The sequence below is a fragment of the Dendrobates tinctorius genome, unplaced genomic scaffold (assembly GCF_039654945.1).
Source record: "Dendrobates tinctorius isolate UK_male_01 unplaced genomic scaffold, ASM3965494v1 ptg000070l, whole genome shotgun sequence".
Classification (NCBI taxonomy): Eukaryota; Metazoa; Chordata; class Amphibia; order Anura; family Dendrobatidae; genus Dendrobates; species Dendrobates tinctorius.
This window is the reverse complement of record NW_027361738.1, coordinates 31,890,386-31,903,460: the sequence shown is the minus strand read 5'-3', so window position 1 is coordinate 31,903,460 and position 13,075 is coordinate 31,890,386. Positions and strand designations below refer to the sequence as shown.

The 13,075-nt window shown below is 44.5% G+C and overlaps 1 protein-coding gene across 1 annotated transcript in view; it reads right to left on the bottom strand.

Annotated features, from left to right (window-relative positions):
- NUB1 (negative regulator of ubiquitin like proteins 1) overlaps nt 1–13,075 on the bottom strand; it is a 144,945-nt gene that overhangs the window by 92,195 nt on the left and 39,675 nt on the right. The window contains exon 5 of the mRNA XM_073581545.1: nt 7,021–7,091. Within this exon, the coding sequence (XP_073437646.1) occupies nt 7,021–7,091 (71 nt within the window). The remainder of the gene's footprint in view (nt 1–7,020; nt 7,092–13,075) is intronic.

Sequence of the window (13,075 nt, the reverse complement as noted above, 5' to 3'; positions counted from 1 at the left end):
CACTTTCTCCTCTACAACCTGTCAAAGAAGGGCTGTAGGAACATGCTATATATAGTTTTCCAGTAGCCAATCCCGTTCGGAAGGCCACAAGGGTCAATTTTAAAAACCAGATTCGGCGTAATCCGTCGAAAAACGGATAGAAAAACGGATGAACCGGATGAGACGGATCCGGTTTTGTCTGTCAAGAACAAGACGGATCCGGCAGAAAACCGGATCCGGCACATCAGGTTTTACTAAACATTTGCCGGATCCGGCATTCCGGCACGACGCCGGATCGCGCCTGACGACGAAAACCTGATGTGTGAAAGTAGCCTAAAGACGACACCAGGCGTATAAGACGACCCCTGACTTTTGGCAAGATTTTCAGGGGTTAAAAAGTCATCTTATACGCCAGAAATTACGGTAAATGCAGCGCTGCACCTTGTTGATGTCCTGTTCAAGGAGGAGCAATAGACACTGTAAAGGAAGGAGTGCAGCACCGCCTCCTGTGACATCCTGTTTGTGATTCCTCTCAAAGGAAACGTCATATCAAGGGCAGTAGAAAAGAAAAAAAAACACATTAGAAAAGTGGTAAGGGTGTAAAGATATTTAGAAAGGACATTTTAGCTAGCGGTCCAACGCTTTAATTCTTCTAGAAGCCTAAAGGTGTGCTTAATTTTTCACATACTGCTTCTGCATTTTTGCCTAGTTTTTGTTAATTAAATAATGACACAATGTTATTTGGTAATTGTCATGCGTTGGTCTGAGGTTGTATTGACATTTTCATTTTAAGACCTTCTAAAACTCAGATGTTTTTTCATTATGACCCAATAAGCAAAACCATAGAATTCAAAGAGAAAAAGGGAGGGAAAGGGAAGGAAAGCATGAGAAAGGGAGGGAAAGAGAAAGATAAAGAAAGGGAGGAAAAGAAAGAAAAGGAAGGAAAAAGAAAGAGAAAGAAAGGGAGGAAAAGAGAAAGAAAAGGAGGAAAATAGAAAGAAAGGGAGGGAAAGAGGGAAATAGAAAGAAAGGGAGGGAACGAGAAAGAAAGGGAGGGAAAGAGAAAGAAAGGGAAGGTAAAGGGAAGGAAAGAGAAAGCTAGGAGGGAAAGAAAAGAAAGGGAAGGGAAAGGGAACGAGAAATCGAAAGGAAAAAGAAGGGAAAGGTAAAGGGAAACAAAAAGGGAAAGGAAAAAGAGTGAAAGAGAAAAAGCTAGTACATGAGATCTCCTCCATGTAAGGAAAATCCATACAACTCAGAGTTCACAAAAATGGATAACAAAATATTGAAACAAGAAGCAAAACACCACAAAAATGGCTCCAGATGTACTGTGCCTAGTAGCATCTGTCCAGGTAGCATGACTGTGTAATGCCACGCTTAAACTGTTGTCTTCATTGGTTTATACCTAAAAGCAGAAGAAATACCATAACAAGGCACTGTCATTTACACACCTACTGTATGTTGGTAAACTGTGACGTGATCTGTCCCTGCTGCAGGATTTTTACTATTTGATAATAGATTTGTAATACATAGATGGACCATGTCTCTGCTTAATAGATAGGCCCAAGAGGGTCACCTCCTTTTATTGCAAGAATATGCAAAACCTAAAGGTGTTGAGAGGCAAACCCTTTCACTCTAGAAGAAAGTATCATGGCTCAGACATGAGCCTCAGCGTTGGCAACGAGAATGTCACCGATTTGACAAAACTAATGAAAATGCGAGTATGAGATTCATCATCAGATGCGGAGCAGGAACAAATTGTAAAGTGTTACAGGCTCATGACAATATGCCACTGAGAACAATGCCAAATTGGGTCATGTGCAATACACAGCGGGGGCCTGGAAGGCTCTTAGTAAAAACAGGAATGAATAAATTATTTTGAACACTGCTGTCAAGTAACAAAACACAGACACATGATGGGGAAAATGGATGCAAATAAGTAATTACTGTTCACTGCAAGTGTTTTTCTGATAGCAACAATGCCAGAAAGACCATCTATCTGAAGATAGAAAAATAAAAAGGTTTATACCCCTCCAAACCTCAGTGACCAAAAGGAGTAAAAAAAAAAAAAAAAAGGTAAGAGACAAGACATAATGTCCCATGAAGATGGGCTGATCCCGGCCCAGTAACCTCAAGCCCTGATCAGCTATATACAAGTTGATTACTGGCCTGCTTACACAGCACGACGAAAACCAGTGGGGACAGACGGATCCTTATTACAACTGTTCTGTCCTCATACAGTAACATATTGCTCGCAGCACATCTCATTTACACCAGGCAATGCGCTGCTGCTGCTTTTTATGATGGCATTAACAATATGATTGCCAGCATGTTTACATGCAGGGCCAGACTTAAAAGAGTATGTGTGAGTGTCTGTGTGTGTTGGGAGGTGGGTAATGAATTGGGCAATTGCCCACGGCACCCATTACCAAAATGGCTTTCAGCTGCTTGGCCGTCCTGTGCCCACTCACAATGTGGGGCCCACCCGGATCATCTGACACTTACAACTGTATAAGCATGTACAGCACGTCAGTCTGAGGTGGAACAAAGAGGACACAATCTCCCTGCCCTATTGTTAGCACCACGCCGGATCCCTGCTCTGACAGGCGGGGTCTCCGGCGTGTCTCTCCACTCACCCGTACTGTGGTCATTGCTTGCCTTCCCCATGCTCTGCATGCTTCCATCCGGTCCTCTAGCTATGTTCTTAGGGAACGCGCGTGTGCACTCCTGCCCCCTTAACGACCAAGCCATTTTGTAGGTTAATGACCAGGCCTTAATTTTGAAATCGGACCACTGTCACTTTATGAGGTTATAACTCTGGAACGCTTGAATGGATCCCGCTGATTCTGAGATTGTTTTTTCGTGACATATTGTACTTCACTTTGGCTGGAATCGAGAGCGGACGCCATGTCGCGTTTGGAGAGCCCCTGATGTACCTAAACAGTAGAAACCCCCAACAAGTGACTCCATATTGGAAACTAGACCCCCCAAGGACCTTATCTAAATGTGTGTTGAGCACTTTGAACCCCCTAGGGCTTCACAGAAGGTTATAACGTAGAGCCGTAAAATTAAAAATATCATATTTTTTCCACAAAAATGATCTGCAATGAGCTATAATTTTTCCATATTTCGTCCGACAGAGTCATGTGCGGGCTTGATTTTTGCGGGAAGAGCTGACGTTTTTATTGGTACCATTTTCGGGCATGTAACGTTTTTTGACCACTTTCTATTCTGATTTTTCTGTTCATTTTTTGAATGAACAAAAACCAGCAATTTAGGAATGCTTTTTTTCCCCCCCTCCGTTCCGCATGTGGTAAAATTAGTATGGCAGCTTTATTCTTTGGGTCACTACGATCACAGCGATACCTCATTTATATCTTTTTTTATGTTTTGGTGTTTTTCACACAATAAAAACTTTTATAGAAAAAATATTTTTGCATCACTTTATTCTGCGAGCTATAACTTTTTAACTGTTTTGCTGATGATGCTGTATTGCGGCTCGTTTTTTGCGGGACAAGATGACGTTTTCAGCGGTATCATGTTTATTTATATTCGTATTTTTGATCGCGTGTTATTGCACGTTTTCCAAGCGGTATGATGATACTGCTTGGAAAAAGTATAATTTGCTACTTTTTTGTGGTTTTTTTTACGGCGTTCACTGAACGGGTTAACTAGGGTGATACTTTTATAGATGGGATTTTTACGGACATGGCGATACCAAACATGTGTATTTTTTTGTTTATTTTTTACATAAAAATGTGTAATTTTTAGGGGATTTTTTATATTATTTTTTAATAATTTTTTCTAAAAAATGTTTGTTTTTTTACCTTGTCCCTTTATTGGACTTTCACTTTCGGTATAATACATTACAATGCTCCAGCATTGTAGTGCATTATACCAATGCTGAGAGCTGCTGACACATGCTGTGAGCATGATCTCACCCGCTCTCCGTAGGTAGGTTGTCATGACACCTCCGGGTCATCAGGGCACAGGTCGGGCCCCGCGATTACATCGCAGGGACGCCGACCTGAGGCAGAGGGAGCCCCCTACCCTCTGCCTCCCCCTCTGAACGCTGCGATCACGCTCGATCGCAGCAGTGAGGGGGTTAACAGCCAGGGGCGGTGGGGGTCCGTTCCTAGCTGTCAGTGCAGGACGCTCAGCCACTGTAGCGCTGGGCTCCTACACTGATCAGGCAAGGAGAAGCTCAGATTTCAGCTTCTGCTCGATCGCTGCTGTGTTTAATCTGTCAGATTGACCGACCAATCACAGCGCTGTGGGTGCAGGGACCAAGTGCAAGGGTCCCTGCCCCCCTTCCTGTGCCTCTCAGCTGTCATAGACAGCTGTCGGCACTGAACTGAAACTGCGTGTTTACACGCAGTGACAGTTCAAAGGCAGGACGTGCAGAGTCCGTCATGGTGCTGAAAGTTACCTCCTGCCATGACGGACTGTGCACGTCCATAGACATTAAGGGGTTAAAGGGTCAGCACGTGCACTTGCTTTCCTCCCAGCCAATAGCTGTGGGACATTAGGTATATATTGCTTCCTCCACACTGGGGAGGTGCCTGAGGAACCTTCCTGTTTCAGTCTAAGTTCGCATACCAGTACAAGTCCTGTTTGCTATACTCTAGTGCAAATCCTGACTGCTACACTCAGATACAAATCCTGCCTGCTGCACTCAGATGCAAATCCTGCCTGCTGCTCTCTAGTGCAAATTTTGTCTGCTGCACTCGGATACGAACTTGGTCAGCTGCACTCTGATGCAAGCTCTGCCTGCTGCTCCATCCAGCCTGTCCTTCTGGGTCCAGCTGCTGTGCGACCGTTGGTCTGCACTGGTGAGGCACCTGGCGTTCATTGGGAGCCAAGTCTAACCTCACCATCAGAGGCTCCAGTGAATAGTCAGGTGATTGCTTAGTCACGCCCCTCCGCGGTCCATGACACAGTGGTTCCACAAACCATGATTGTGACACCTATCACCCTCCATCCTGTAGACCGCAGATCGCTTTAAGCCTGTGGCCTCCAGAATACCAGGAGCATGGAGCATGCATAGGACATTAGCGTCCCGATGAAGGTGGTGTTATGACGTCACTGTGTCACTCCATCCTCGATGGAACACTGGTGAGCTGTGGTGGCCATCATACTGTGTAAGGGTGGCTTTGGAAATATCATACTAAATACAACATGGTGTTGGGACACCATAATGAATATAAGGATCTATGGAGTCCATCATACTATGTGTGAGAGACTGTGGGAGACAAAATACTGTGTATAGTAAGCATCATACTGTGATTATAATAATAATCTTTATTTTTATATAGCGCTAACATATTCCACAGCGCTTTACAGTTTGCCCACATTATCGATGGTGCTCACAATCTAAATTCCCTATCAGTATGTCTTTGGAGTGTGGGAGGAAACTGGAGAACCCGGAGTAAACCCACGCAAACACGGGAAGAACAAACAAACTCCTTGCAGATGTCGTCCTTGGTGGGATTTGAACCCAGGACTCCATGACTTAGGGGGCTAAGTGGCCACTGATTTATGTATAAGGCGTTTTGGGTGCCATCATACTGTGTATGGGAGGCTGTGGTGGCATCATAATGTATATAGAGAGGAGAGGGACGGGCTGTAGGGACATTATGCTGTATATATAATGGAGTGAGTGCATCATGCTATGTATAGGGAGTTATGGTAGACATCATACTTTATATGAGGGACTGTGGAGAAATCATATTGGTATTACTACAGGGCAAAATGAGAGCACTATTTCTTTCTAGGATACTTACAAAGAGCATGGCATTAATAATTTCTATGGGGCAATGTTACCATCTAGATGGCATTTTACAATGTAAGGGTACAGTAGTGGGCATATACTGTACCCTATACAGTACTGGGCATTATGAGGCAGTAAGAGGAGCAGTTCAGCAGAAAGACAGAAAGAAAAGGAGATTGAGCAGGCTAGGATTAGATGGAGACTGTGCTGGAAATGTGAAAAATCAAATATGTCTTTCTTTAAAATTTTACAGATGAGTTTGTAGGTAATAAAAAAATTGGGTCTAGATCAGCATCACTGCTAATCCAGAGACTGTCAGCAGCGGTGACGTGACATCACATCTGTAGCCATACCAACAAAGGATGGAGGCAGCAGCAGGTTCGCAGAGTTAGAGCGACAGTGGGTAACAGTTGTATTTGTTATTTTATGGACAAAAAGCTGTATAATACTAATGATTTAACAAAATGTAAAAACAAATGGTGAATTTCTGATGCCATCTTGTGGTCAAAGAAGAGATGGCAGCAGTGCAAAATTCATCAGTGTAGGTCACTTTGCTCCAGAAGTGGAGCAGAAGGGGAGTCTGTCACCTCTGAAGTCTGTAGTAAAGTGGGAACTGCTTCTTTTCTTGTAGGAAACCTTGCAGTAGAAGATTTTTCACCATCAAAACTAGGAAGAATGATGTATGATTTGGGCAGCACTTTCCAGTGCTACGAGCATTATTTGTATATTACAGTAAAAAAATAATAATTTTCTCAAAAACTGTCCAGTGGATTTTTAAAAGGCAGAAATGGGATTATTCTTGTTCTCATTGGTTCTACCTGCGAACCGGTAAAACCAAAGCAGGCCGATCCGGCACCTTGCTATCTGGATTGCCAGGTCTTTAAGATGCAAATGCAATTGAAGATATGTGTGTGTCAAAGGGTAGGAGCACTATTCAGCTCCCGGCCCCGACATGCAGTACCAAGCCCTGGGACATAGTATAGGCTATTTTAGTTTCCATGGGAATATAATAATTGAAAAGGAGTTGTCTGCGCAGTGGAGAACCCCTTTAATAAGCTCCAAGTTACTACTAAAACCGAAACTAGAAATGAACACAGTTCCATCTAAATAGGGCAAATCTGGTGGCATTACTGTAGTCATCTGGGTGCTGCCAGCCCGATCCATTCTGAGGTAATGTTATCTCAGGAGGAGCCTATATAATAGATTATAAGTAGTGAAGACATCTTTCTATAAATTAATCCAGTACAGAAAAAATAAAAGCTGAAACTTACCAGTCTCAAGTTGCTTCCGGTTAGCTATTATCTTTAGATGACTTTCTTCTAGTCCGAATTGTTGTGCAATTCTAAAGCAAAGTCAAAATAAGGAGAGTTGGGTGAAATTCTCAGTAAATACTTGTGTCTGACATTACGGCTGAATGTTAGCACTGGAGGATGCATCTCACTTATTTCAGTACTTCAGCAAGTATGGAGAGTGGATCCTGCATTGTGGATGTCTGCATTGTGATTGCTATAAGTGTGTGCTAGAAGTGTGAAGATTAATTTAAGAATTAAAACCAGAATTGAACCAGAAGGGAACTGAAGGTAACTGTACACAGTCACTGTAAACAATGTTTCTGTTTGTTGTCACTTTCACCCCAATAATCCTTCACTTTCTGCTAATTCCCCTAATCCCTACTCCTAGTAAGGAACTGTTCATCTCTTCTTCAATCCTCCCCATCCACCTCACCTCCGCCTCAAAACTGTTCCTTAACATACAATCCTCTGTCTCCAAACACAGACAGCCCCCTCATGCCCTCTCCTGCTCCCACCTGGTAACACTTTCTCTGCTCCTTCTCACTGCTGGTGATATCTCTCCAAATCCTGGTCCTCCTCACCACATTCCCACAGTCATTTCTACCTCCCATCCACGCTCTATCACAACCTTCCGTAACCTCTCCAACCTTATACCCATTCACCCAGCCCCCGCTTCCCCAGTCCCACTAACAGGAGCTCTGTGGAACGCTCGCTCTGTCTGCAACAAGCTTTCCTACATCCATGATCTTTTTGTTACTACCAAACTCTCCTTCCTCGCCATCACCGAAACCTGGCTCACCCCTTCTGACACAGCCTCTCCTGCTGCACTTTCGTATGGCGGCTTCCACCTTTCTCACACCCCCCGCCCCAGCAGCAAACATGGTGGAGGAGTTGGTTTTCTCCTGTCAGATACCTGCTCCTTCACCCCAATCCCACTGCCACCCTCTGTTACCCTCCCTTCCTTTGAGGTGCACTCTGTGCGCATCTACTCCCCCTCCAACCTCCAACTGGCTGTCATCTACCGCCCCCCAGGGCCAGCCACCACCTTCTTTGACCACTTCACCACCTGGTTACTTCATTTCCTTTCCGCGGACATCCCTACTATCATCATGGGCGACTTCAACATCCCCATTGACACTTCCCTCTCAGCTGCCACTAAACTTCTATCTCTCACTTCCTCCTTCGGCCTCACTCAATGGTCTTCTACAGCCACCCACAAAGATGGCCACACACTGGACCTCATCTTCACCCGCCTCTGCTCCCTATCTAACCTCTCTAACTCACCTCTTCCTCTCTCTGACCACAACCTGCTCACATTCTCTTCCCTCTTCACTCCATGTCTACAATCCCCACCCCACAAACTTTCACACCCTCGCAGGAATCTTAAACACCTTGACCTACACTCATTCTCCGAATCCCTCCTCCCTCTTACAGATATAAGTTCCTTACACAATGCGGATGACGCTACCGCTCTATATAACACCACAATAGCTGTAGCTTTGGAATCCGCTGCCCCACTTACACATACCAAAACTCGCAAAATCAACAGACAGCCCTGGCACACCAGCCTGACCAAAGAGCTGAGGCGAGCTTCCAGGGCTGCTGAGCGCAGATGGAAAAGATCCCACTCCAACGAGCATTTCATCGCATTCAAACAGTCCCTCACTACTTTCAAGACCACACTCGCCACAGCTAAACAAACCTACTTCTCATCTCTCATATCCTCCCTGTCTCACAACCCTAAACAGTTATTCAACACCTTCAATTCTCTCCTCCGCCCCCCAGCACCTCCTCCCTCCCCACTCATCTCAGCTGAAGACTTTGCCTCATTTTTCAAGCAGAAAATTGATAACATCAGGGACAGTTTTGGTCAACAACCCCCAGAGCCCTTCCTCCCGACTTCCCAGCCCTCCACCTTCAAAACCAACTTCTCCACCATTACAGAAGATCGACTCTCCACTCTACTCTCAAGATCACATCTCACCACCTGTGCACTCGACCCGATCCCATCCCACTTCATCCCACACCTCACCACAGTCTTCATCCCAACCCTAACCCATCTCTTCAACCTATCACTAACAACTGGTGTTTTCCCCTCAAGCTTTAAACATGCCTCCATCACACCTATCCTCAAAAAGCCCTCTCTTGACCCATCCTCTGTATCTAGCTATCGCCCTATATCACTTCTCCCATACGCCTCCAAGCTACTGGAACAACACGTCTACCTTGAACTGTCCTCCCATCTCTCTTCTTGCTCCCTCTTCGACCGCTTACAATCTGGCTTCCGGTCACACCACTCCACTGAAACTGCCCTTACTAAGGTCACCAATGACCTCTTAACTGCCAAGAGCAAGCGACACTACTCTGTCCTCCTCCTCCTGGACCTGTCGGCTGCCTTTGACACAGTGGACCATTCCCTATTATTACAGACCCTCTCATCCCTCGGCATCACAGACTTGGCCCTCTCCTGGATCTCATCATACCTAACAGACCGGACATTCAGCGTCTCCCACTCACACACCACCTCCTCACCTCGCCCCCTATCTGTCGGAGTCCCACAAGGTTCAGTCCTAGGGCCCCTGCTGTTCTCTATTTACACCTTTGGCCTGGGACAGCTCATAGAATCTCATGGCTTTCAGTATCATCTTTATGCTGATGACACACAGATCTACATCTCTGGACCAGATATCACCTCCCTACTAACCAGAATCCCTCAATGTCTGTCCACTATTTCATCCTTCTTCTCCACTAGATATCTGAAACTCAACATGGACAAAACAGAATTCATCATCTTTCCCCCATCTCACGTGACCCCCCCTACGAACCTATCAATTACAGTAAATGACTGCCCACTCTCCCCAGTCCCACAAGCTCGCTGCCTCGGAGTAATCCTTGATGCTGATCTCTCCTTCAAACCACATATCCAAACCCTTTCCACTTCCTGCCGACTTCAACTCAAAAATATTTCACGCATCCGTTCATTCCTCACCCAAGAATCTGCAAAAACCCTAGTCCATGCCCTCATCATCTCTCGCCTTGACTACTGCAACCTCATGCTCTGCGGCCTCCCCTCAAACACTCTCGCACCCCTCCAATCTATTCTAAACTCTGCTGCCCGACTAATCCACCTGTCCCCCCGCTATTCCCCAGCTTCTCCCCTCTGTCAATCCCTTCACTGGCTCCCAATTGCCCAGAGACTCCATTACAAAACCCTAACCATGACATACAAAGCCATCCACAACTTGTCTCCTCCATACATCTGTGACCTCGTCTCCCGGTACTTTCCTGCACGCAACCTCCGATCCTCACAAGATCTCCTTCTGTACTCCCCTCTTATCTCCTCTTCCCACAATCGCATACAAGATTTCTCTCGCGCATCACCCCTACTCTGGAACTCTTTACCACAACATATCAGACTCTCACCTACCATCGAAACCTTCAAAAAGAGCCTGAAGACCTACCTCTTCCGACAAGCCTATAACCTGCAGTAACCACCGATCGACCAAACCGCTGCACGACCAGCTCTACCCTCGCCTACTGTATTATCACCCATCCCTTGAAGATTGTGAGCCCTCGCGGGCAGGGTCCTCTCTCCTCCTGTACCAGTTATGACTTGTATTGTTTAAGATTATTGTACTTGTTTTTATGTATACCCCCCTCACATGTAAAGCGCCATGGAATAAATGGCGCTATAACAATAAATAATAATAATAATAATAATAATAATCCTCCGCTTTCTGAACATGTGGTATAGGCTGTGGGTAGAAGGTTGTAAACAGCTGGATGTAAGCGGTATACAGTGCAGCACAGATCCATTCACTGTATAGTGGCTGTTATCAGCTTAACCCCTTCACCCCCAAGGGTGGTTTGCACGTTCATGACCGGGCCAATTTTTACAATTCTGACCACTGTACCTTTATGAGGTCATAACTCTGGAACGCTTCCATGGATCCCGGTGATTCTGACATTGTTTTCTCATGACATATTGTACTTCATGTTAGTGGTAAAATTTCATTCAAATAACTTGCATTTATTTGTGAAAAAAATGGAAATTTGGCAAAAATTTTGAAAATTTCGCAATTTTCCAACTTTGAATTTTTATGCCCTTAAATCACAGAGATACGGCACACAAAAAACTTGATAACTAACATTTCCCACATGTTTACTTTACATCAGCACAATTTTGGAACCAAAATTTTTTTTTGTTAGGAAGTTATAAGGGTTAAAAGTTGACCAGCGATTTCTCATTTTTACAACACCATTTAATTTTTAGGACCACATCACATTTGAAGCCACTTTGAGGGGTCTATAGGATAGAAAATACCCAAAAGTGACACCATTCCAAAAACTGCACCCCTTAAGGTGCTCAAAACCACATTCAAGAAGTTTATTAACCCTTTAGGTGCGTCACAGGAATTTTTTTGAATATTTTAAAAAAAATGAACATCTAACTTTTTTTCACAAAAAAAATACTTCAGGTTCAATTTTTTTTATTTTACCAAGGGTAACAGGAGAAATTGGACTGCAAAAGTTATTGTGCAATTTGTCCTGAGTACGCTGATACCTGATTTGTGGGGGGGAACGACTGTTTCGGCGCATGGCAGAGCTCAGAATGGAAAGAGCGCCGTTTGACTTTTTCAATGCAAAATTGGCTGGAATTCAGATCGGACGCTATGTCACGTTTGGATAGTCCCTGATGTACCTAAACAGTGGAAACCCCCTACAAGTGACCCCATTTTGGAAACTAGACCCCCCAAGGAACTTATCTAGATATGTGGTGAGAACTTTGAACCCACAAGGGCTTTACAGAAGTTTATAACGTACAGCGGTACAATTAAAAAATCATATTTTTTCCACAAAAATGATCTTTTCACCCCAATTTTTATTTTCCCAAGGGTAACAGGACCCTAAAAGTTATTGTGCAATTTGTCCTGAGTATGCTGATACCCCACATGTGGGGTAAACCACTATTTGGGCGCATGGCAGAGCTCGGAAGGGAAGCAGCGCCATTTGACGTTTTTGGCTGGAATTGAGATCGGACATCATGTCGCGATTGGAAAACCCCTGATGTACCAAAACAGTGGAAACCCCCCACAAATGACACCATTTTGGAAACTAGACCCCCTAAGGAACTTATCTAGATGTGTGGTGAGAACTTTGAACCCCCAAGGGCTTCACAGAAGTTTATAACATAAAGCCGTACAATTAAAAAATCATATTTTTTCCACAAAAATGATCTTTTCACCCTCAATTCTTATTTTTCCAAGGGTAACAGCACCCTAAAAGTTATTGTGCAATTTGTCCTGAGTACGCTGATACCCCACATGTGGGGGTAAACCACTATTTGGGCGCATGGCAGAGCACGGAAGGGAAGCAGCGCCATTTGACGTTTTTGGCTGGAATTGAGATCGGACACCATGTCGCGATTGGAAAACCTCTGATGTACCAAAACAGTGGAAACCCCCCACAAATGACACCATTTTGGAAACTAGACCCCCTAAGGAACTTATCTAGATGTGTGGTGAGCACTTTGAACCCCCCAGTGCTTCACAGAAGTTTATAACGCCCGGGCGTGAAAATAAAAAAATTCGTATTTTTTCCACAAACATGATCTTTTAGTAACCATTTTTTTTATTTTCCCAAGGGTAACAGGAGAAATTAGACCCCAAAAGTTGTTGTCCAATTTGTCCTGAGTATGCTGATACCCCATATGTGGGAGAAAACTACTGTATGGACACACGTCAGGGCTCGGAAGGGAAGTAGTGACGTTTTGGAATGCAGACATTGATGGAATGGTCTGCAGGTGTCATGTTGCATTTGGAGAGCCCCTGATGTACCTAAACAGTGGAAAGCCCCCACAAATGACCCCATTTTGAAAACTAGACCCCCTAAGGAACTTATCTAGATGTGAGGTGAGCACTTTGAACCCCCAAGGGCTTCACAGAAGTTTATAATGCCAGGGCATGAAAATAAAAAAATCGTATTTTTTCCACAAACATGATCAATTAGTCCCCAATTTTTTTATTTTCCCAAG